Source organism: Pseudophryne corroboree, chromosome 1 (assembly GCF_028390025.1).
Source record: "Pseudophryne corroboree isolate aPseCor3 chromosome 1, aPseCor3.hap2, whole genome shotgun sequence".
NCBI classification, from domain to species: domain Eukaryota; kingdom Metazoa; phylum Chordata; class Amphibia; order Anura; family Myobatrachidae; genus Pseudophryne; species Pseudophryne corroboree.
The window spans coordinates 96,653,611-96,680,963 of NC_086444.1; the positions used below are offsets into that span (position 1 = coordinate 96,653,611).

A 27,353-nucleotide genomic window follows, 5' to 3' on the forward strand; every position below is an offset into this window, starting at 1 on the left:
GGTGTAGGACAGTGGGGATAAAACAGTTACACAGGGTGTAGGACAGTGGGGATATAACAGTTACACAGGGTGTAGGACAGTGGGGATATAACAGTTACACAGGGTGTAGGACAGTGGGGATATAACATTTACACAGAGTGTAGGACAGTGGGGATAAAACAGTTACACAGGGTGTAGGACAGTGGGGATATAACAGTTACACAGGGTGTAGGACAGTGGGGATAAAACAGTTACACAGGGTGTAGGACAGTGGGGATATAACATTTACACAGAGTGTAGGACAGTGGGGATAAAACAGTTACACAGGGTGTAGGACAGTGGGGATATAACAGTTACACAGGGTGTAGGACAGTGGGGATATAACAGTTACACAGGGTGTAGGACAGTGGGGATAAAACAGTTACACAGGGTGTAGGACAGTGGGGATATAACAGTTACACAGGGTGTAGGACAGTGGGGATATAACAGTTACACAGGGTGTAGGACAGTGGGGATATACAGTAACAGTTACACAGGGTGTAGGACAGTGGGGATATAACAGTAACAGTTACACAGGGTGTAGGACAGTGGGGATATAACAGTAACAGTTACACACAGTGTAGGACAGTGGGGATATAACAGTTACACAGGGTGTAGGACAGTGGGTATAAAACAGTTACACAGGGTGTAGGACAGTTGGGATATACAGTAACAGTTAAACAGGGTGTAGGACAGTGAGGATATACAGTAACAGTTACACACAGTGTACGACAGTGGGGATATAACAGTTACACAGGGTGTAGCACAGTGGGGATAAAACAGTTACACAGGGTGTAGGACAGTGGGGATATAACAGTTACACAGGGTGTAGGACAGTGGGGATATAACAGTTACACAGGGTGTAGGACAGTGGGGATATAACAGTTACACACAGTGTAGGACAGTGGGGATAAAACAGTTTCACAGGGTGTATGACAGTGGGGATAAAACAGTTACACAGGGTGTAGGACAGTGGGGATAAAACAGTTACACACAGTGTAGGACAGTGGGGATAAAACAGTAACAGTTACACACAGTATAGGACAGTGGGTATAAAACAGTTACACAGGGTGTAGGACAGTGGGGATATAACAGTTACACAGGGTGTAGGACAGTGGGGATATAACAGTTACACAGGGTGTAGCACAGTGGGGATAAAAGAGTTACACAGGGTGTAGCACAGTGGGGATATAACAGTTACACAGGGTGTAGGACAGTGGGGATATAACAGTTACACAGGGTGTAGCACAGTGGGGATAAAACAGTTACACAGGGTGTAGGACAGTGGGGATATAACAGTTACACAGGGTGTAGGACAGTGGGGATATAACAGTTACACAGGGTGTAGGACAGTGGGGATATAACAGTTACACAGGGTGTAGGACAGTGGGAATAAAACAGTTACACAGGGTGTAGCACAGTGGGGATATAACAGTTACACAGGGTGTAGGACAGTGGGGATATAACAGTTACACAGGGTGTAGCACAGTGGGGATAAAACAGTTACACAGGGTGTAGGACAGTGGGGATATAACAGTTACACAGGGTGTAGGACAGTGGGGATATAACAGTTACACAGGGTGTAGGACAGTGGGGATATAACAGTTACACACAGTGTAGGACAGTGGGGATAAAACAGTTTCACAGGGTGTATGACAGTGGGGATAAAACAGTTACACAGGGTGTAGGACAGTGGGGATAAAACAGTTACACACAGTGTAGGACAGTGGGGATAAAACAGTAACAGTTACACACAGTATAGGACAGTGGGTATAAAACAGTTACACAGGGTGTAGGACAGTGGGGATATAACAGTTACACAGGGTGTAGGACAGTGGGTATAAAACAGTTACACAGGGTGTAGGACAGTGGGGATATAACAGTTACACAGGGTGTAGGACAGTGGGGATATAAAGTAACAGTTACACAGGGTGTAGGACAGTGGGGACAAACAGTAACAGTTACACAGGGTGTAGGACAGTGGGGATATAACAGTTACACAGGGTGTAGGACAGTGGGTATAAAACAGTTACACAGGGTGTAGGACAGTGGGGATATAACAGTTACACAGGGTGTAGGACAGTGGGTATAAAACAGTTACACAGGGTGTAGGACAGTGGGGATATAACAGTTACACAGGGTGTAGGACAGTGGGGATATAAAGTAACAGTTACACAGGGTGTAGGACAGTGGGGATAAAACAGTTTCACAGGCTGTAGGACAGTGGGGATATAACAGTTACACAGGGTGTAGGACAGTGGGGATAAAACAGTTACACAGGGTGTAGGACAGTGGGGATATAACAGTTACACAGGGTGTAGGACAGTGGGGATATAACAGTAACAGTTACACAGGGTGTAGGACAGTGGGGATATAACAGTAACAGTTACACACAGTGTAGGACAGTGGGGATATAACAGTTACACAGGGTGTAGGACAGTGGGGATATAACAGTTACACAGGGTGTAGGACAGTGGGGATATAACAGTTACACAGGGTGTAGGACAGTGGGGATATAACAGTTACACAGGGTGTAGGACAGTGGGGATATAACAGTAACAGTTACACAGGGTGTAGGACAGTGGGGATATAACAGTAACAGTTACACACAGTGTAGGACAGTGGGGATATAACAGTTACACAGGGTGTAGGACAGTGGGGATATACAGTAACAGTTAAACAGGGTGTAGGACAGTGGGGATATAACAGTTACACAGGGTGTAGGACAGTGGGGATATAACAGTTACACAGGGTGTAGGACACTGGGGATATAACAGTTACACAGGGTGTAGGACAGTGGGGATATAACAGTTACACAGGGTGTAGCACAGTGGGGATAAAAGAGTTACACAGGGTGTAGGACAGTGGGAATAAAACAGTTACACAGGGTGTAGGACAGTGGGGATATAACAGTTACACAGGGTGTAGCACAGTGGGGATATAACAGTTACACAGGGTGTAGGACAGTGGGGATATAACAGTTACACAGGGTGTAGCACAGTGGGGATATAACAGTTACACAGGGTGTAGGACAGTGGGGATATAACAGTTACACAGGGTGTAGCACAGTGGGGATAAAACAGTTACACAGGGTGTAGGACAGTGGGGATATAACAGTTACACAGGGTGTAGGACAGTGGGGATAAAACAGTTACACAGGGTGTAGGACAGTGGGGATATAACAGTTACACAGGGTGTAGGACAGTGGGGATAAAACAGTAACAGTTACACACAGTGTAGGACAGTGGGGATATAACAGTTACGCAGGGTGTAGGACAGTGGGGATATACAGTAACAGTTAAACAGGGTGTAGGACAGTGGGTATAAAACAGTTACACAGGGTGTAGGACAGTGGGGATAAAACAGTTACACAGGGTGTAGGACAGTGGGGATATACAGTAACAGTTAAACAGGGTGTAGGACAGTGGGTATAAAACAGTTACACAGGGTGTAGGACAGTGGGGATATACAGTAACAGTTAAACAGGGTGTAGGACAGTGGGTATAAAACAGTTACACAGGGTGTAGGACAGTGGGGATAAAACAGTTACACAGGGTGTAGGACAGTGGAGATATACAGTAACAGTTACACACAGTGTACGACAGTGGGGATATAACAGTTACACAGGGTGTAGCACAGTGGGGATAAAAGAGTTACACAGGGTGTAGGACAGTGGGAATAAAACAGTTACACAGGGTGTAGGACAGTGGGGATAAAACAGTTACACAGGGTGTAGGACAGTGGGGATATAACAGTTACACAGGGTGTAGCACAGTGGGGATATAACAGTTACACAGGGTGTAGGACAGTGGGGATATAACAGTTACACAGGGTGTAGCACAGTGGGGATAAAACAGTTACACAGGGTGTAGGACAGTGGGGATATAACAGTTACACAGGGTGTAGGACAGTGGGGATAAAACAGTTACACAGGGTGTAGGACAGTGGGGATATAACAGTTACACAGGGTGTAGGACAGTGGGGATAAAACAGTAACAGTTACACACAGTGTAGGACAGTGGGGATATAACAGTTACGCAGGGTGTAGGACAGTGGGGATATACAGTAACAGTTAAACAGGGTGTAGGACAGTGGGTATAAAACAGTTACACAGGGTGTAGGACAGTGGGGATAAAACAGTTACACAGGGTGTAGGACAGTGGGGATATACAGTAACAGTTAAACAGGGTGTAGGACAGTGGGTATAAAACAGTTACACAGGGTGTAGGACAGTGGGGATATACAGTAACAGTTAAACAGGGTGTAGGACAGTGGGTATAAAACAGTTACACAGGGTGTAGGACAGTGGGGATAAAACAGTTACACAGGGTGTAGGACAGTGGAGATATACAGTAACAGTTACACACAGTGTACGACAGTGGGGATATAACAGTTACACAGGGTGTAGCACAGTGGGGATAAAAGAGTTACACAGGGTGTAGGACAGTGGGAATAAAACAGTTACACAGGGTGTAGGACAGTGGGGATAAAACAGTTACACAGGGTGTAGGACAGTGGGGATATAACAGTTACACAGGGTGTAGGACAGTGGGGATATAACAGTTACACAGGGTGTAGCACAGTGGGGATATAACAGTTACACAGGGTGTAGGACAGTGGGGATATAACAGTTACACAGGGTGTAGCACAGTGGGGATATAACAGTTACACAGGGTGTAGGACAGTGGGGATATAACAGTTACACAGGGTGTAGCACAGTGGGGATAAAACAGTTACACAGGGTGTAGGACAGTGGGGATATAACAGTTACACAGGGTGTAGGACAGTGGGGATATAACAGTTACACAGGGTGTAGGACAGTGGGGATAAAACAGTTACACAGGGTGTATGACAGTGGGGATATAACAGTTACACAGGGTGTAGCACAGTGGGGATATAACAGTTACACAGGGTGTAGGACAGTGGGGATATAACAGTTACACAGGGTGTAGCACAGTGGGGATAAAACAGTTACACAGGGTGTAGGACAGTGGGGATATAACAGTTACACAGGGTGTAGCACAGTGGGGATAAAACAGTTACACAGGGTGTAGGACAGTGGGGATATAACAGTTACACAGGGTGTAGGACAGTGGGGATATAACAGTTACACAGGGTGTAGGACAGTGGGGATATACAGTAACAGTTACACAGGGTGTAGGACAGTGGGGACAAACAGTAACAGTTACACACAGTGTAGGACAGTGGGGATAAAACAGTTACACAGGGTGTAGGACAGTGGGGATAAAACAGTAACAGTTACACACAGTGTAGGACAGTGGGGATAAAACAGTTACACAGGGTGTAGGACAGTGGGGATAAAACAGTAACAGTTACACACAGTGTAGGACAGTGGGGATAAAACAGTTACACAGGGTGTAGGACAGTGGGAATAAAACAGTAACAGTTACACACAGTGTAGGACAGTGGGGATAAAACAGTTACACAGGGTGTAGGACAGTGGGGATAAAACAGTAACAGTTACACACAGTGTAGGACAGTGGGGATAAAACAGTTACACAGGGTGTAGGACAGTGGGAATAAAACAGTAACAGTTACACACAGTGTAGGACAGTGGGGATAAAACAGTTACACAGGGTGTAGGACAGTGGGGATATAACAGTTACACAGGGTGTAGGACAGTGGGGATATAACAGTTACACACAGTGTAGGACAGTGGGGATAAAACAGTTTCACAGGGTGTATGACAGTGGGGATAAAACAGTTACACAGGGTGTAGGACAGTGGGGATAAAACAGTTACACACAGTGTAGGACAGTGGGGATAAAACAGTAACAGTTACACACAGTATAGGACAGTGGGTATAAAACAGTTACACAGGGTGTAGGACAGTGGGGATATAACAGTTACACAGGGTGTAGGACAGTGGGTATAAAACAGTTACACAGGGTGTAGGACAGTGGGGATATAACAGTTACACAGGGTGTAGGACAGTGGGGATATAAAGTAACAGTTACACAGGGTGTAGGACAGTGGGGATAAAACAGTTTCACAGGCTGTAGGACAGTGGGGATAAAACAGTTACACAGGGTGTAGGACAGTGGGGATATAACAGTTACACAGGGTGTAGGACAGTGGGGATATAAAGTAACAGTTACACACAGTGTAGGACAGTGGGGATAAAACAGTTTCACAGGGTGTAGGACAGTGGGGATATAACAGTTACACAGGGTGTAGGACAGTGGGGATAAAACAGTTACAAAGGGTGTAGGAAAGTGGGGATATACAGTAACGGGATGCGGTCAAGATGCCGCCGGCCGGAATCCCGGCGGTCGAAATACCGACGCCGGAATCCCGACCGCCACAATCCCGACCGCCACAATCCCGATATATTCTCCCTCCGTGGGTGTCCACGACACCCACAGAGGGAGAATATAATAGTGTGCCGAGCGTAGCGAGGCACCGTGCCCGCAGCGTGGCGAGCGAAGCAAGCCCGCAAGGGGCTGCGTTTCGCTCGCCACCCCTGTCGGGATTGTGTGGTCGGGATTCCGGCGTCGGTATTTCGACCGCCAGGATTCCGGCCGGCGGCATTTAGTACTGATCCCACAGTAACAGTTACACAGGGTGTAGAACAGTGGGGATATACAGTAACAGTTACACAGGGTGTAGGACATTGGAGATATAACAGTTTCACAGGATGTAGGACAGTGGGGATAGAACAGTTACACAGGGTTTAGGATAGTGGGGATATAACATTTTACACAGGGTGTAGGACAGTGGGGATAAAACAGTTACACAGGGTGTAGGACAGCGGGGATAAAACAGTTACACAGGGTGTAGGACAGTGGGGATATAACAGTTACACAGGGTGTACGACAGTGGGGATAAAACAGTTACACAGGGTGTAGGACAGTGGGGATATACAGTAAAACATAGTCCTACACACTGTCCTACACAGTGTAGGACAGAGGGGATATAACAGTTACACAGGGTGTAGGACAGTGGGGATATAACAGTTACGCAGGGTGTAGGACAGTGGGGATATAACAGTTACACAGGGTGTAGCACAGTGGGGATATAACAGTTACACAGGGTGTAGGACAGTGGGGATATAACAGTTACACAGGGTGTAGGACAGTGGGGATATAACAGTTACACAGGGTGTAGCACAGTGGGGATATAACAGTTACACAGGGTGTAGCACAGTGGGGATAAAACAGTTACACAGGGTGTAGGACAGTGGGGATATAACAGTTACACAGGGTGTAGGACAGTGGGGATATAACAGTTACACAGGGTGTAGCACAGTGGGGATAAAACAGTTACACAGGGTGTAGGACAGTGGGGATATAACAGTTACACAGGGTGTAGGACAGTGGGGATATAACAGTTACACAGGGTGTAGCACAGTGGGGATATAACAGTTACACAGGGTGTAGGACAGTGGGGATATAACAGTTACACAGGGTGTAGGACAGTGGGGATATAACAGTTACACAGGGTGTAGCACAGTGGGGATATAACAGTTACACAGGGTGTAGCACAGTGGGGATATAACAGTTACACAGGGTGTAGGACAGTGGGGATATAACAGTTACACAGGGTGTAGGACAGTGGGGATATAACAGTTACACAGGGTGTAGGACAGTGGGGATATACAGTAACAGTTACACAGGGTGTAGGACAGTGGGGATATAACAGTTACACAGGGTGTAGGACAGTGGGGATATACAGTAACAGTTACACAGGGTGTAGGACAGTGGGGATATAACAGTTACACAGGGTGTAGGACAGTGGGGATATAACAGTTACACAGGGTGTAGGACAGTGGGGATATAACAGTTACACAGGGTGTAGGACAGTGGGGATAAAACAGTTACACAGGGTGTAGGACAGTGGGGATATAACAGTTACACAGGGTGTAGGACAGTGGGGATATACAGTAACAGTTACACAGGGTGTAGGACAGTGGGGATATACAGTAACAGTTACACAGGGTGTAGGACAGTGGGGATATAACAGTTACACAGGGTGTAGGACAGTGGGGATAAACAGTAACAGTTACACACGTTGTAGGACAGTGGGGATATAACAGTTACACAGGGTGTAGGACAGTGGGGATATAACAGTTACACAGGGTGTAGGACAGTGGGGATAAAACAGTTACACAGGGTGTAGGACAGTGGGGATATAACAGTTACACAGGGTGTAGGACAGTGGGGATAAAACAGTTACACAGGGTGTAGGACAGTGGGGATATAACAGTTACACAGGGTGTAGGACAGTGGGGATAAAACAGTAACAGTTACACACAGTGTAGGACAGTGGGGATATAACAGTTACGCAGGGTGTAGGACAGTGGGGATATACAGTAACAGTTAAACAGGGTGTAGGACAGTGGGTATAAAACAGTTACACAGGGTGTAGGACAGTGGGGATAAAACAGTTACACAGGGTGTAGGACAGTGGGGATATACAGTAACAGTTAAACAGGGTGTAGGACAGTGGGTATAAAACAGTTACACAGGGTGTAGGACAGTGGGGATATACAGTAACAGTTAAACAGGGTGTAGGACAGTGGGTATAAAACAGTTACACAGGGTGTAGGACAGTGGGGATAAAACAGTTACACAGGGTGTAGGACAGTGGAGATATACAGTAACAGTTACACACAGTGTACGACAGTGGGGATATAACAGTTACACAGGGTGTAGCACAGTGGGGATAAAAGAGTTACACAGGGTGTAGGACAGTGGGAATAAAACAGTTACACAGGGTGTAGGACAGTGGGGATAAAACAGTTACACAGGGTGTAGGACAGTGGGGATATAACAGTTACACAGGGTGTAGCACAGTGGGGATATAACAGTTACACAGGGTGTAGGACAGTGGGGATATAACAGTTACACAGGGTGTAGCACAGTGGGGATAAAACAGTTACACAGGGTGTAGGACAGTGGGGATATAACAGTTACACAGGGTGTAGGACAGTGGGGATAAAACAGTTACACAGGGTGTAGGACAGTGGGGATATAACAGTTACACAGGGTGTAGGACAGTGGGGATAAAACAGTAACAGTTACACACAGTGTAGGACAGTGGGGATATAACAGTTACGCAGGGTGTAGGACAGTGGGGATATACAGTAACAGTTAAACAGGGTGTAGGACAGTGGGTATAAAACAGTTACACAGGGTGTAGGACAGTGGGGATAAAACAGTTACACAGGGTGTAGGACAGTGGGGATATACAGTAACAGTTAAACAGGGTGTAGGACAGTGGGTATAAAACAGTTACACAGGGTGTAGGACAGTGGGGATATACAGTAACAGTTAAACAGGGTGTAGGACAGTGGGTATAAAACAGTTACACAGGGTGTAGGACAGTGGGGATAAAACAGTTACACAGGGTGTAGGACAGTGGAGATATACAGTAACAGTTACACACAGTGTACGACAGTGGGGATATAACAGTTACACAGGGTGTAGCACAGTGGGGATAAAAGAGTTACACAGGGTGTAGGACAGTGGGGATATAACAGTTACACAGGGTGTAGGACAGTGGGGATATAACAGTTACACAGGGTGTAGCACAGTGGGGATATAACAGTTACACAGGGTGTAGGACAGTGGGGATATAACAGTTACACAGGGTGTAGCACAGTGGGGATATAACAGTTACACAGGGTGTAGGACAGTGGGGATATAACAGTTACACAGGGTGTAGCACAGTGGGGATATAACAGTTACACACAGTGTACGACAGTGGGGATATAACAGTTACACAGGGTCTAGGACAGAGGGAATAAAACAGTTACACAGGGTGTAGGACAGTGGGGATAAAACAGTTACACAGGGTGTAGGACAGTGGGGATATAACAGTTACACAGGGTGTAGGACAGTGGGGATATAACAGTTACACAGGGTGTAGCACAGTGGGGATATAACAGTTACACAGGGTGTAGGACAGTGGGGATATAACAGTTACACAGGGTGTAGCACAGTGGGGATATAACAGTTACACAGGGTGTAGGACAGTGGGGATATAACAGTTACACAGGGTGTAGCACAGTGGGGATAAAACAGTTACACAGGGTGTAGGACAGTGGGGATATAACAGTTACACAGGGTGTAGGACAGTGGGGATATAACAGTTACACAGGGTGTAGGACAGTGGGGATAAAACAGTTACACAGGGTGTATGACAGTGGGGATATAACAGTTACACAGGGTGTAGCACAGTGGGGATATAACAGTTACACAGGGTGTAGGACAGTGGGGATATAACAGTTACACAGGGTGTAGCACAGTGGGGATAAAACAGTTACACAGGGTGTAGGACAGTGGGGATATAACAGTTACACAGGGTGTAGCACAGTGGGGATAAAACAGTTACACAGGGTGTAGGACAGTGGGGATATAACAGTTACACAGGGTGTAGGACAGTGGGGATATAACAGTTACACAGGGTGTAGGACAGTGGGGATATACAGTAACAGTTACACAGGGTGTAGGACAGTGGGGACAAACAGTAACAGTTACACACAGTGTAGGACAGTGGGGATAAAACAGTTACACAGGGTGTAGGACAGTGGGGATAAAACAGTAACAGTTACACACAGTGTAGGACAGTGGGGATAAAACAGTTACACAGGGTGTAGGACAGTGGGGATAAAACAGTAACAGTTACACACAGTGTAGGACAGTGGGGATAAAACAGTTACACAGGGTGTAGGACAGTGGGAATAAAACAGTAACAGTTACACACAGTGTAGGACAGTGGGGATAAAACAGTTACACAGGGTGTAGGACAGTGGGGATATAACAGTTACACAGGGTGTAGGACAGTGGGGATATAACAGTTACACACAGTGTAGGACAGTGGGGATAAAACAGTTTCACAGGGTGTATGACAGTGGGGATAAAACAGTTACACAGGGTGTAGGACAGTGGGGATAAAACAGTTACACACAGTGTAGGACAGTGGGGATAAAACAGTAACAGTTACACACAGTATAGGACAGTGGGTATAAAACAGTTACACAGGGTGTAGGACAGTGGGGATATAACAGTTACACAGGGTGTAGGACAGTGGGTATAAAACAGTTACACAGGGTGTAGGACAGTGGGGATATAACAGTTACACAGGGTGTAGGACAGTGGGGATATAAAGTAACAGTTACACAGGGTGTAGGACAGTGGGGATAAAACAGTTTCACAGGCTGTAGGACAGTGGGGATAAAACAGTTACACAGGGTGTAGGACAGTGGGGATATAACAGTTACACAGGGTGTAGGACAGTGGGGATATAAAGTAACAGTTACACACAGTGTAGGACAGTGGGGATAAAACAGTTTCACAGGGTGTAGGACAGTGGGGATATAACAGTTACACAGGGTGTAGGACAGTGGGGATAAAACAGTTACAAAGGGTGTAGGAAAGTGGGGATATACAGTAACGGGATGCGGTCAAGATGCCGCCGGCCGGAATCCCGGCGGTCGAAATACCGACGCCGGAATCCCGACCGCCACAATCCCGACCGCCACAATCCCGATATATTCTCCCTCCGTGGGTGTCCACGACACCCACAGAGGGAGAATATAATAGTGTGCCGAGCGTAGCGAGGCACCGTGCCCGCAGCGTGGCGAGCGAAGCAAGCCCGCAAGGGGCTGCGTTTCGCTCGCCACCCCTGTCGGGATTGTGTGGTCGGGATTCCGGCGTCGGTATTTCGACCGCCAGGATTCCGGCCGGCGGCATTTAGTACTGATCCCACAGTAACAGTTACACAGGGTGTAGAACAGTGGGGATATACAGTAACAGTTACACAGGGTGTAGGACATTGGAGATATAACAGTTTCACAGGATGTAGGACAGTGGGGATAGAACAGTTACACAGGGTTTAGGATAGTGGGGATATAACATTTTACACAGGGTGTAGGACAGTGGGGATAAAACAGTTACACAGGGTGTAGGACAGCGGGGATAAAACAGTTACACAGGGTGTAGGACAGTGGGGATATAACAGTTACACAGGGTGTACGACAGTGGGGATAAAACAGTTACACAGGGTGTAGGACAGTGGGGATATACAGTAAAACATAGTCCTACACACTGTCCTACACAGTGTAGGACAGAGGGGATATAACAGTTACACAGGGTGTAGGACAGTGGGGATATAACAGTTACGCAGGGTGTAGGACAGTGGGGATATAACAGTTACACAGGGTGTAGCACAGTGGGGATATAACAGTTACACAGGGTGTAGGACAGTGGGGATATAACAGTTACACAGGGTGTAGGACAGTGGGGATATAACAGTTACACAGGGTGTAGCACAGTGGGGATATAACAGTTACACAGGGTGTAGGACAGTGGGGATATAACAGTTACACAGGGTGTAGCACAGTGGGGATAAAACAGTTACACAGGGTGTAGGACAGTGGGGATATAACAGTTACACAGGGTGTAGGACAGTGGGGATATAACAGTTACACAGGGTGTAGCACAGTGGGGATATAACAGTTACACAGGGTGTAGGACAGTGGGGATATAACAGTTACACAGGGTGTAGGACAGTGGGGATATAACAGTTACACAGGGTGTAGCACAGTGGGGATATAACAGTTACACAGGGTGTAGCACAGTGGGGATATAACAGTTACACAGGGTGTAGGACAGTGGGGATATAACAGTTACACAGGGTGTAGGACAGTGGGGATATAACAGTTACACAGGGTGTAGGACAGTGGGGATATACAGTAACAGTTACACAGGGTGTAGGACAGTGGGGATATAACAGTTACACAGGGTGTAGGACAGTGGGGATATAACAGTTACACAGGGTGTAGGACAGTGGGGATATAACAGTTACACAGGGTGTAGGACAGTGGGGATATACAGTAACAGTTACACAGGGTGTAGGACAGTGGGGATAAAACAGTTACACAGGGTGTAGGACAGTGGGGATATACAGTAAAACATAGTCCTACACACTGTCCTACACAGTGTAGGACAGAGGGGATATAACAGTTACACACGTTGTAGGACAGTGGGGATATAACAGTTACACAGGGTGTAGGACAGTGGGGATATAACAGTTACACAGGGTGTAGCACAGTGGGGATATAACAGTTACACAGGGTGTAGGACAGTGGGGATAAAACAGTTACACAGGGTGTAGGACAGTGGGGATAAAACAGTTACACAGGGTGTAGGACAGTGGGGATAAAACAGTTACACAGGGTGTAGGACAGTGGGGATATAACAGTTACACAGGGTGTAGGACAGTGGGGATAAAACAGTTACACAGGGTGTAGGACAGTGGGGATATAACATTTACACAGGGTGTAGGACAGTGGGGATAAAACAGTTACACAGGGTGTAGGACAGTGGGGATAAAACAGTTACACAGGGTGTAGGACAGTGGGGATATAACAGTTACACAGGGTGTAGGACAGTGGGGATATAACAGTTACACAGGGTGTAGGACAGTGGGGATATAACAGTTACACAGGGTGTAGGACAGTGGGGATATAACAGTTACACAGGGTGTAGGACAGTGGGGATATAACAGTTACACAGGGTGTAGGACAGTGGGGATATACAGTAACAGTTACACAGGGTGTAGGACAGTGGGGATATAACAGTTACACAGGGTGTAGGACAGTGGGGATATACAGTAACAGTTACACACGTTGTAGGACAGTGGGGATATAACAGTTACACAGGGTGTAGGACAGTGGGGATATAACAGTTACACAGGGTGTAGCACAGTGGGGATATAACAGTTACACAGGGTGTAGGACAGTGGGGATAAAACAGTTACACAGGGTGTAGGACAGTGGGGATAAAACAGTTACACAGGGTGTAGGACAGTGGGGATAAAACAGTTACACAGGGTGTAGGACAGTGGGGATAAAACAGTTACACAGGGTGTAGGACAGTGGGGGTATAACAGTTACACAGGGTGTAGGACAGTGGGGATAAAACAGTTACACAGGGGGGGTAATTCCAAGTTGATCGCAGCAGGAAATTTTTTAGCAGTTGGGCAAAACCATGTGCACTGCAGGGGAGGCAGATATAACATGTGCAGAGAGAGTTAGATTTGGGTGGGTTATTTTGTTTCTGTGCAGGGTAAATACTGGCTGCTTTATTTTTACACTGCAATTTAGATTGCAGATTGAACTCACCACACCCAAATCTAACTCTCTCTGCACATGTTATATCTGCCTCCCCTGCAGTGCACATGGTTTTGCCCAACTGCTAAAAAATGTCCTGCTGCGATCAACTTGGAATTACCCCCCGGGTGTAGGACAGTGGGGAAAAAACAGTTACACAGGGTGTAGGACAGCGGGGATATAAAATTTACACACGGGGGTATATTTACAAAGATTCGTGTTTTTGCCGTTTTTAAGGGTGTTTGAACTCGAATGGTATCGGGTGCATTTTACTGCAACTTTTTGAATCCTGATACGATCATTCACTAAGCTGCCGATTTTTCCAAATTCGTATTTTCCAATGTCGATGTGATTCGTAATGTCAGGCAGTGTTTTACGGGAGTGATGAGTAAAACACTGCCTGACAAAACACAAGGAATCCCGGCCGGATCTGTGAGATCCGTGCAGGGCTTCATTGTGTACCTTAAGAAGGTGTTTAAAGTGTTAAAAATTCAGAAAAAAATTGCGTGGGGTCCCCCCTCCTAAGCACAACCAGCCTCGGGCTCTTTGAGCCGGTCCTGGTTGACAAAATATGGGATAAAAAATGACAGGGGTTCCCCCATATTTCATCAACCAGCACCGGGCTCTGCGCCTGGTCCTGGTTCAGAAAATACGGGGGACAAAAAGCGTAGGGGTCCCCCGTATTTCTTAAACCAGCACCGGGCTCTACTAGCCAGGTACATAATGCCACAGCCGGGGGACACTTTTATTGTGGTCCCGGCGGCCCTGGCATTACATACCCAACTAGTCACCCCTGGCCGGGGTACCCTGGAGGAGTGGGAACCCCTTAAATCAAGGCGCCCCCCCCCTCCAGCCACCCAAGGGCCAGGGGTGAAGCCCGAGGCTGTGTGTCCCCCCCCATCCAAGGGCGGCGGATGGGGGGCTGATAGCCAAGTGTAAAAAATCAGAATATTGTTTTTAGTAGCAGTACTACAAGTCCCAGCAAGCCTCCCCCGCAAGCTGGTACTTGGAGAACCACAAGTACCAGCATGCGGTGGAAAACCGGGCCCACTGGTACCTGTAGTACTACTACTAAAAAAATACCCAACAAAAAACAGGACACACACACCGTGACAGTATAAGTTTATTACATGCATGCACACCTCCAAACATACATACTTACCTATGTTCACACAAGGCTCGGTCCTCTTCTCCATGTAGAATCCTCGGGGTACCTGTGAAAAAAATTATACTCACATAATCCGGTGTTGCTTGTCTTCTTTGTATAATCCACGTACTTGGCAAAACAAAAAAACGGAAACCCGACCACGCACTGAAAGGGGTTTCATGTTTACACATGGGACCCCTTTCCCCGACTGTCAGGACCCCCCCTGACTCCTGTCAAAGAGGGTCCCTTCAGCCAATCAGGGAGCGCAACGTCGTGGCACTCTCCTGATTGGCTGTGTGCTCCTGTAGTGTCTGTGAGGCTGCACACGACAGAGATACAATGTAGCGCCTATGCGCTCCATTGTATCCAATGGTGGGAACTTTGCGGTCAGCGGTGAGGTTACTTTTGGTCAACCGCTGAACGCAAAGTTCCCACCATTGGATACAATGGAGCGCATAGGCGCTACATTGTATCTCTGCCGTGTGCATCCTCACAGACACTACAGGAGCACACATCCAATCAGGAGAGTGCCATGACGTGGCGCTCCCTGATTGGCTGAAGGGACCTTCTTTGACAGAAGTCAGGGGGGGTCCTGGCAGTCGGGGAAGGGGTCCCATGTGTAAACATGGGACCCCTTTCAGTGCGTGGTCGGGTTTCCGTTTTTTTGTTTTGCCAAGTACGTGGATTATACAAAGAAGACAGGCAACACTGGATTATGTGAGTATAATTTTTTTCACAGGTACCCCGAGGATTCTACATGGAGAAGAGGACCGAGCCTCGTGTGAACATAGGTAAGTATGTATGTTTGGAGGTGTGCATGTATGTAATAAACTTATACTGTCACGGTGTGTGTGTCCTGTTTTTTGTTGGGTATTTTTTTAGTAGTAGTACTACTACAGGTACCAGCGGGCCCGGTTTTCCACCGCATGCTGGTACTTGTGGTTCTCCAAGTGCCAGCTTGCGGGGGAGGCTTGCTGGGACTTGTAGTACTGCTACTAAAAACAATATTCTGATTTTTTACACTTGGCTATCAGCCCTCCATCCGCCGCCCTTGGATGGGGGGGGGGGGGACAGCCTCAGGCTTCACCCCTGGCCCTTGGGTGGCTGGAGGGGGGGGACCCCTTGATTTAAGGGGTTCCCACTCCTCCAGGGTACCCCGGCCAGGGGTGACTAGTTGGGTATGTAATGCCAGGGCCGCCGAGACCACAATAAAAGTGTCCCCCGGCTGTGGCATTATGTACCTGGCTAGTGGAGCCCGGTGCTGGTTTAAGAAATACGGGGGACCCCTACGCTTTTTGTCCCCCGTATTTTTTGAACCAGGACCAGGCGCAGAGCCCGGTGCTGGTTGATGAAATATGGGGGAACCCCTGTCATTTTTCTCCCCATATTTTTTCAACCAGGACCGGCTCAAAGAGCCCGAGGCTGGTTATACTTAGGAGGGGGGACCCCACGCATTTTTTTTTCTGTTTTTACACTAAACACACCCTTTCCCATAGATAACCATGCACAGATCTCACTGATCCGTGCATGGTTATCCAAACTCGACTGGAAAAAGCAGGTCTATTTTTTTACTGCTTTTTTTAACGATTCGCAAAAAAATAGACCTGCACTTGAGCACTCAGAGACTTACACCCAAATACGAATGAATAGTGAATACCCGTATTGTATGAAATAACAGCCGCGTTTGACCGATGGTCTATTCATTCGTATTTCAGAACTTTGCCGTTAAATCCATTACGAATAGACCAGACACTGCCGAGATTTGTGCTTAGTGAATTCCCGGATTGGGACTTTGGAAAAAAAAACACAAATCGGACAAACTCGATTTTGTAATAAATATTGGCCACGGTGTAGGACAGTTTTTCCATACATTAAAATGGATTGTATTCGCATTTCTATGTGAATAGCATGCACAAGCAGCTTATGCTGATAAATACTTTTTGCAGCATTTTCTACGTGCGTCTGCGGCTGTATCTGCATATGAAATGGTATATTACAGGGTTTTCCTAGAAAACAGCCACTGACACTGTAAAGTAACATTTTATTTGCAGATACAGTGCAGACGCACAGAGAATGTAGGAATACCACATATCATTATAATCAGCAGAGTCTGCGTGTGTGTCCTACTCACATAGTAATGTGAATAAGACACATTTTCAGCAAATGCCCAACGCTGAGTTGCATGTCTCCAGTACAAGATTGGTACGCCCCCTCTCACAATGGCCGCAGAGTTGGGAGGTATGATAATATGCACTGATAATTGTCTTTATCATTAAGATATATACATTTTGGTAAATGGCTTTGTTCATTAAAGTCCAAAACACAGAAGCCCTGCGTAAGTAGTGATACAACAGCATCACCATGACCATCAGTGAGTGATTTACCGTAGATTCAGCCCTTAAAATGGCTATTTATCATAATCTATATTAACTTGAATTTAATCTGTAATCATTATTTAAAGAAAATTATTACACAACGCACACATATATAAAATCATGTTTTTTGTTACAGATCAACAGTTTGTGTGGCCCCTGTTTATTATCATTGGATTGTTTTGCACTGTGCTGGTCTTGAGCTTTATCCTATTCTGTAAAAAGAAAAGGTAAATTCTGTTTGCTAATCCCTTTATCTGTGATACTTGGGATAATGTAATGGCATGCACTCACCCTTGCAAAATAACTGAATACCAGAAGTCAGTTTATTGACAATTTCTCTGGCGTATCCCATTAAAAGTGCAATTTTTGTAGGTATTTCCTTTTCAATTAGTTGGACAGAGCAGAGCAAAGTTGAGAAAAATCTCTATTTTAGGGTACAAATGTCAGGACCTGACTTGGTTCAGAATCTTTGGGACCACCATCCAATGACTAGTTACTCAATTGGGAGTTTTCAAGTAGCTTAAATGGGCCAATAATTACATGACATTATTGGGTTGAAAAAAGTGGCTTCAAATTACTCCAAAATCAAGTTTTTGATTTTTTTTTATGCACCCCAAATTTCATTAAAGTATGTATTTAAATGAAAGAATAAATATATGTATATAGACTTGTATTTGTTTAGATGGCCTCAAATTACTACAATTTTTCCTCCAACTTTTTTGTGTATTTGTTTCTATTTAAAAGACAAAAAGATTGCTTTTTATAATTTTTTTACTTTAGAAAAAAATGCACAAATCAGCCATTGAAAGCATTTTAAAAGCGCCCCAAATTTTTTTTTGGGGGGTGGGGATTTTGGGATAGTAATAATAGACCTAAATCTATACAGGTACCCAATATTTTTTTTTTTTTTTTGTAGGATACAGGCTGATTGCTAAATGTTTTTGTGGGAAAAATTACCGAAACCATATTTTTTCAAGTGGGTAGCATGGGAATCGGGTGCACATATACCCACATTAATAAAAAAATTGGTAACAATAGCCACAGTAATTTTTCTCACAAAAGTCTTGTGGGTAATTAGAGATGCTCCTTAGTTCAGCTTCTTTTCATATTGTCTCTAGAGAGGACCATTACACATCTCTCCTTATACTCTCCGTATACAGTTGTGTCAGGTTGTCCACATGTGCTGAAGGAAATCAATGCATGTATTTGTTAGTGTCTTGTCAAGTTGGTTTATTTTTATGGATAGTGGTATATTCCTTGTATCATATATATAACAGTGTTTTCTGTTTGTTTTGAAGATTGAAGATGTTGATTCTTCCACCAGTTCCTGTTCCAAAGATTATAGGGATTGACCCTGTTCTACTACAAGTAAGTATGGCATTACTTGTATAGGCCAAACACGGGTTGGACCCCACATTTTCATTGTTGGGAGCCAGGAAAAATTTAAATTTTTTTCTGTTCTGCTTCCACTACCATTCATATTCATGAAATTATTTACTCTATTGTACAGAAAGGAAAACTGGATGAAGTCAACTCTATACTTGCCTGCCACGACAATTATAAGCAACAGCTGTGCATTGACGACACGTGGGTTGAGTTTATCGAGCTTGACCTTGACGAACAGGATGAGAAGAATGAAGGCGCTGATACTGACCGACTTTTGGGAGAGGAATTCCCTAAGTCCCATAGCTGCCTAGGTGTAAAAGATGACGACTCTGGCCGCGCCAGCTGTTGTGAACCTGATATTCCCGAAACCGATTTCAGCAACAGTGACACGTGCGATGGAACCTCAGATACCGGTCAACCACAAAGTACAAAAGACAACCAAGCAGACCTTCTGTGCCTTAGTGAGAAGTCAAGTTATGGAGGCTTGCCTACAAGCTCCCAAATGCCAAATACCGAAAAGAAGAGCACAAAACCAGAAGATGATGAAGTATGTCCATTACTCTTTAATGGGACAGTAAATGCGTGTTCTGCTAAGCATCTAAGCAGCAATGGTTCCAAGCCAGGTATGGACTTCTATGCTCTTGTAAGTGATATTACACCAGCAGGAAGACTTCTCCTCTCACCTGGTCAAAGGTTGAGGATGGAAAGTGAAGAATGCAGTGACCCCACCATCCATCATCCCACAAACCTCAACACAGACAACCCTTATGTCTGTGAGGCAGCGGTGTCGGCATTCTGTGCTGTGAATTTCCCTACAGATGCCCCACGAAATGTTCAACAGAGCCCGAATGTTGACAACTACTTCAACCCAGAAAGCCTTATAGCTGCCACAATGAGAGCTCACGCTGCTGAGAAGCCTTCAAGCTATGAGACGCCTGTGGCTGAATATACCTCTGTCCACATAGTAAACTTTCCGCAACACCTTGTGCTTAACACTACTGCTCCGCCAAGCAAGGAATTTGTTACCCCATGTGGCTACATGTCCACAGATCAAGTGAACAAAGTGATGTTATGAGACATATGTGTTTCCTTTTCAAATTGTACTCAACCAAAACAAAAAACAAAAAAAATTGTCTATGAGCTTTTATATGTGTTTTATCGTGTTATAGCTGAAACTAATATATTCAATGTAAAAACAGAAATGCCAGAATGTTTTATCAAATTATTTCATTTTTGTAATAAATTGTAGCATAGGGTAGCTTGTTTTTATTAGTTACTGTTAGCTACTCATCGTATGGCAGCAGCCAGGTTTAGGTAAGTTCTTAAATCTATGGTTCCCATGGGTTCGTGTAAGTTTGCGTCTCTGCAACACTCTCAGAGATTTCTTGTCATCACGTCAAAGCGGTTGTCGAAAAAATGGACAACTCCCGGCTACGTAGGCACAGTCCCTGAAGTAGCCCTGAGTGGAACTCCTACTATTATGTGTATGGGGCCATGCTGTACCCAGCGTGTCTGGATACGAGATTTAATTGTCTATCTGTCTTGCTATGCTCTTAAGCACAGACAGGAGTCGCGACCTTTGTAACTTACTGCCACATACAAAGCAGGGCCATAGCAGCGGTTGTCCAAACACGGACAATCATTTGAAGTGTTGGATTTTTCTGTTCCATTAAATCAGGGTTTACAGAATGATGGAAAATACAGTTGTCATTCTCATGACGCACTTTGCCTGTTATTGAATTTAGGGTTTAATACAAAAAGAATGTGAACAGACTAGGTTTGTTAAGAATAAAAAAAACATAAAAATGGATATATTTTCTCTTAAGATTTTAAGGCATGAATTATGTTATGTAAGGCTGCATGTTTTATAGGCTGTGTCACATGACCATTGCGCATATGTAGCCCCTGTTTTTCTAGGGATCAGCCCATACCCCAAAAATTCTATTTAGCATCTTTTTATTAACAATCGGAAGCTTATGACTTCTAATCACTGTGCTCTCTGTATATATAAACAGATACAAAATATAGACATTTCTATTTTCCTAGTGAATAAATGACGTACAGTCAAACCCATTTTTCAAGTCCTATTTCTTCTGGCTTTTAGAATTTTCATAGCCCGTTTAGCAAGTTGCTGTATCAAGCGATGAAAAGAGTGGAGGCAGCTTCAGGGTAGCATTTATCAAGTACATGCTATGAAATGATAAGCTGATGGCTGCTACAGGCAACCTATCCACTGGTCCACATGTAGTTATGTCAACAGAGAAGTCAATATGGAAATGTCATATTTCTTTAATTTCTCCAAATCCCATCCCTACCGATAATGTGATGATTTGCAAGTTATCTTAACTATTCAGCTACCCTCTGGCAAAAAAAATCAGCAAGTCATTTCTAACCTATGTACTTATGTGCTGAAGCTGCAAGCTGACATATAGATCACATACAGTCTAGTTTTGTAATTGATAACAGTCTGAGATCTCACGGTCTATCCCTGTTACTGAAAGAGACTACCAGGTATCACTGTTTGGACTTTATAATGATGATGTTTACCGTAAAGCACAACAGAAACATTAAATAACATGGTTTATTACAAATCAACTTATTATGAATCAAAAGATATGTTAAAAATTAAATTGGAAGATAAGGGGGATATCCTATAAGCTGCGACATTGTGGTTTGGTGATAAATTATCGCAAATTCAGTGTCCTATTAGCGGCGATAAGTTACCGCTGATTAGACTCCATAGGGTTTATTTCTCTTCACCATCTCTGAGCTAGTGATATGCAGTGCAAAATCCCTATTTTAAGATAAAAATGTTGGGATTTGTTCAGAACTCCTGGGACCCCCCTCTCCCCCCCAAAGATGAATTAGGCACTTAAAAGTTTTTAATTATTTATAATTAGCCAATAATGACATGTCATTTTTGGGGTCAAAAAATGCAAAGTGATGGAAATTTGTTTTTATGAGTGGGAAGAGTGTTTTAGACTTGCAGGTGGGAGTAATCTGTCCGTTTCTACTTTTTTTTCTAAGTCCTCTAAAATGAACCAAATATATACGTATACGCATTTTTTGTACCCCAGAATTTGAGAGTACCTATTTTGTGGGAAAAAAATAGCTTTCTATCATTTTTCAGCATTTTTTTTTTAAATGCATGTAACAGCCATTTGACCTGATTTAATGACACCGATTAGTTATATTATGGCAACTAATAGACTTCTATAATGTTTTCCAATATTAGTTTGTCATTTTGGGGGGTACAGGCACATTTTCCCACTTCTTCCTATGCATTTGCCAACTAGAATTATCGCTCTATTGCCGTTATCGCCGATTTGGAATAGGATAGGTGTGATAAACGGTAGAGTGCAGACTGCGATATCCTGATTTTTCGGGTGGTAGGTGCGATTACATTAGCTGTGATCGCGTATTGCATTATCGCGGTTAATAAAATACCCCCTAAGAGTTAAAAATTATTAGGTATCTATTTTATTGCATTACATATTATGCCATTTCAAACAGTATTGGTTAATTCTGGAGTGTATAGTATTTGGGACATATAGATAAAAGGGGTGTGGTACAAAATGTCAGGATGCCGACACCAGAATATGTCAACATTGTCATAATATTTTCATACTGTTATAACCCTAACAGCAGCCTAACACTAAATCTAACCATAAGTGTAAACTCTAAACCTGTAATGTTGACACTGCGACTGTCGACAATCACAATGTCAACGTAATTGCCATGTCGACATTCAGACCATGTCGGCATTCTGGATGTCAACATAATGACCACGTACCAGAGAAGAGAGCACTAAAAAGAGCGAGGCAAGTAGTGACCAGCACTTTTTCAGTCTGCATCTCGTTTTCTCATTTCTTAGGGATTGCTTTTGCACAATTTGTATCTTCGCTAAACTTGACACCTGGGCCAAATATTTTTCAATATCAGAAATGACTGCCAATTACCCACTGACGCTATAAATCATGCTTTCATTAATGTGCCAGTGAAAGCATCCACACGGGTATTGGGTTGGACCCTCTTGGTTCCAATGACGCCCATACCCACCTGTGCATGCGTTTGCGGTATTAAGCGGCATTGACTCGCAAATGTCTGTCGCCACCTGCTCTATACACAGAAGTGAGGACAGTGACCGCAGGGGTTGCACACCTCATGTTGCCTGCGAGCGCATGTTCTCAAAACGCATTGTCACTGGCGGTTTGTTAACGTCAGTGGGTCAACGGCCAAACACTACATTGAATATGCAGGTTATGGGGTGGTCTTCAGTATGCCGCCGGCCGGGATCCCGGCGACCAGCATACTGGCGCCGGATCCTGACCGCCGGCATGCCGACACACATTCTCCCTCTTGGGGGTCCACGACCCTCCCGAAAGGGGCTCATTAGCGCTCACCCAGCTGTCGGTATGCCGGCAGTCGGGATCTCGGCACCGGTATGCTGGCCCCGGGATCCCGGCCGCCGGCCACTCATACTACACCCCAGTGTACTTTGTAAGACACACAAATGCGCAGGGAATTTAGTTACATGTTTACTATTGTTTGTAATATATTTTAATTGGGAGTAAAGTATGTTTCCTTTTCCATTCCTGCTAGTTTGGGGAAGGTCTGGGAAATGTGACTTGTCAGTATAGTAGAATGGTTGTGTACATTTATTTCAGTTACTAGATAAGTATTAAGTGCAGGTGTGGCGTAGCTGACACTACTGCAGTGTTTAACGTGAAAGGCAATGCAAAGAAAGCCAGTGAATTTTATATTGCGGGTAAGTGACTGTCACTATGCTGGTACTACAGTTCCCATCACCACTGGTCTACGCCAATGTAACATGCCTCGCAACGGAGACAGCTATTGTGTGGGTTGAACATGCAGCCCATTAATTCACCCGTGCCTCAAGGATATTAGTCAGGCCAGCTGATTGTTAGTCATTAAGTGCCTCAGTGATGTCTCTAGTGAAGTGAATGTGTGTTAGCCCACAACATGTTCCATTATAGATGGCTTGCTGCCACAGTGCAGGAGTAGGGTGGGAACTGTAGTCCATAAATATGTGGAATGCCAGGTCCAGCTATGCCACCATTGGAAATGCATTACAAAAAGGAGAATCATGCTTTAATTATATTAGGTTAACCAGCATTATGTGCCACGTGAGCTGATACAATGTATGTATATGAGAAGTTACTCAATACAATTCAGCCAGCATTAGAAGTTACCTAATATATATATATATATACTGTATATGTGTGTGTATGATACAAATGTTGCCTTTAAGGAGGAAATGGTAAATAGCTACTAATTTACTGCTAAGTTTATCTTACAACTATATTATTTAGTGGTATAATAAGAATTATTAATGCTGGACACTAATGCATCTATTCAAATAAAATGTCTCAGTGGATGTTTTCTGCTTGTTTTCTTGTTAGATATCTCCTAAACACAATAAATCTAAAGGGAAAAATAGCTTTGTACCTGTCACTATCAACCACAGTAGTAAATCAAGGCCAGAATAAGCCACGTTTGCAGTCACTGTCACTACGGCAACGGCTGCTCATTCTATAGCCAATCGAATGTCATGTAAGTTATCCTGTAGTAGCCATCAGTGGGCCAATAATGGATACTTTTATGTATGCATTTGGTATTCTTGATAAATGGCAAACCTATATCCATAGACTAGAACTAGTTTATTTAATTCTCTAAAATTATTTATCATTTCTTACCAGCTTCAAAACCAAATTTGTGCTCCTAATTTGATCTATTTTAATTGCACCACCATTTACATTTCTTAATATCATCTTGTTTTGTTCACGAACAAACACTGGATAACATCAGATAACATAAATGTGTTTCCACATATTGGGGAGAGATGGTTTCCTTCTCACTTTGACCAGTTAAAATAATTATAAATGATAACAAAAATGAAAGGTAAAAAGTGCAGATTTATTAAACACAGGTTAATAAATAATAAGCTCATTTATTGAATACATTTTTTTCTTTCACTTAAATAATTGAAACACGTTTTATTAGTCCTCTACCTTTAAAAACAACTTGTGCAGTACTGTTCTCTGCTTAAATAACGTCTTTAACCCTTTATGACCCCTTGTCCATTTAAATTGACATTATAAAAACATTTATTGTGTATTGTGATGACGTTTGCCATTCAAATCCCAGTGTCCATTTAAATGTAGGAAAATACTGTAAAAATGTCCCCGCAGATGGCATGTAATGACCTGTAATGGTCGCTGCGAGTTTGAAAGATGGCTTCCCCCAAGATAGATTGCAGGAGGTGAGTATCCCACTTTACAAGTGAAACAACGTTATCGATCAAGTGAATTTTGGCAAAATCGTTATGCGAACAGTAATTGGAGTTGCTAGCGTATCAAAATTCGAAAAGTAGAATGAATTGCAATGTTTTGGTGTACGAGCTACAACACTAGCAAATCATTGTCCTTTAGGGTGGATATCGGGTCTACATGACCAAACATTATTTTTATTTTTCTGGGTTACTTAAAGCCTCATTCGGTAGCGCAGAGCGTCTTTATTTGTTTTTTCTAAACTGCGTCTTATATGCAGTGTAATAGAACACACAAGCAGCTTCTGCTGATTAAAATGATTTGCGGCATTCCTATATTCTGTGTGTAATCGCGGCTCTATCTGCATCCGAAATGCCACGTTAGTGTTTTACAGGAAAACACTGTAATGTGGCATTTCGGATGCAGATAGAGCCGCAATTACACACACAATATACAGTAGGAATGCCAGGAAAACACTGTAACGTGGCATTTCGGATGCAGATAGAGCCGTAATTACACAGAATATAGGAATGCCAGGAAAACACTCTAGTATAGCATTTTGTATGCAAATACATTTGCAGGCGCATGCTGCATATCGTTTTAATCAACAGAAGCTGCTTGTGCATTCTATTATATTAGTTTGCGTCTATGATGCTTATTCAGGAAAAAACGCGAAAAAAACCCACTTGGCGCTACCGAGTCACATGGCACTCACGCGTTGTGTAACGCGACTTGTAGCACACAGAGCAAATATGTAAGATGTGCAGTTAAAAATAAAAAAAGACAACAAATAGCAACTAACAAGACATAAATGTGTACAATTCTCAATAGCTAATCTTCAAAATCATAAATATAAAGATATAATTGTAAATTACCAGAAAGGAATGTTATCATAATTAGTATAAAATAACAAGCAAGAAAACAACCTTTGAGCATTTCTCCTGCATAGATCATCATAGAAAATATGTATTGCATTTTTTTTTTAAATAAACAAAGTCTCTTAGGCTATCTAAGGTTTCCTAGCCAAAAATAGCTAAATACCTCAGTCAATTTCTGAATGTCAGTTTGGTACTTTTCTGGTTACACAAGCCATTATAAGCCATTACAATGTACAGTATATTTCAATTTATATTTGATGTTCATCATTGTTATATCTGTGCTCTTTTTTTTCTTTCAAACTTAAATAAATTTATTTTCTTGAAAATGTATTATCCAGAGTGTTGATTCCTAATAAAAAAAAAACGCAAAAAAAGCTGAGACGATAAATGCTGCAAAAGCCAAACACCTATGTTGTCATTTATATTTATGTTAGACCTGATTTAAAGACTAAGGGTGTGTACACACGGTGAGATATTTTCTTTCGATTTTGACTATATAGTCAAAATCGCAAGAAAAGTTAGTGCAGATCGCAAGGTGAAAGTCACCTTGCGATCCCGATGCGCTGTCCCGCCAGGTCGGCATCGCAAGAAAAGATAGACTGTGCAGGCAAGTCAATCCTTGCTAGATCGGTGTACTATCTAGTTCATCTCACATGTCAATGACATCTCGCATAAGCCAAAATCTCACATAAGCCAAAATCGAAAGCACACATAGTCCAGATCTCAAGAAAAGTTAGTCAAAATCTGTCCTATCTGGGCTCCGGGGAGTTCAAGGGAAATCGCAAGTGAAAATAGGACATAGCAAAAATCTTACCGTGTGTACACACCTTAAGGGGGGAGATGTACTAAGCAGTGATAAAAGTGGAGAAGTGAGACAGTGGAGAAGTTGCCCATGGCAACCAATCAGCTGCTCTGTATACTTTTATAGTATGCAAATTATAAATGTTACGTCAATGCTGATTGGTTGCCGTGGGCAACTAATCCACTGGCTCAATTCTCCACTTTTGTCACTGCTTACTACATCTCCCCCAAAGGAGGGTATTCAATTAGCCCCGATCCATTTTCAGATGATAAAAACAGCCTGATATCGTGATTAATGACTGATGGTCATTATCGTGGTAT

At 43.8% G+C, this 27,353-nt stretch overlaps 1 protein-coding gene across 3 annotated transcripts in view; it reads left to right on the top strand.

Annotated features, from left to right (window-relative positions):
* The window catches only part of GHR (growth hormone receptor), a 636,857-nt gene extending 610,296 nt beyond the window's left edge, over positions 1-26,561 (top strand). For all 3 annotated transcript variants that reach the window (XM_063961562.1, XM_063961570.1, XM_063961553.1), the window contains 3 exons: positions 17,814-17,904; positions 18,976-19,045; positions 19,188-26,561. In XM_063961562.1, coding sequence (XP_063817632.1) covers positions 17,814-17,904; positions 18,976-19,045; positions 19,188-20,138 — 1,112 coding nt within the window. In that variant the 3' untranslated portion in view covers positions 20,139-26,561. The remainder of the gene's footprint in view (positions 1-17,813; positions 17,905-18,975; positions 19,046-19,187) is intronic.
* Positions 26,562-27,353: the final 792 nt, after the last annotated feature.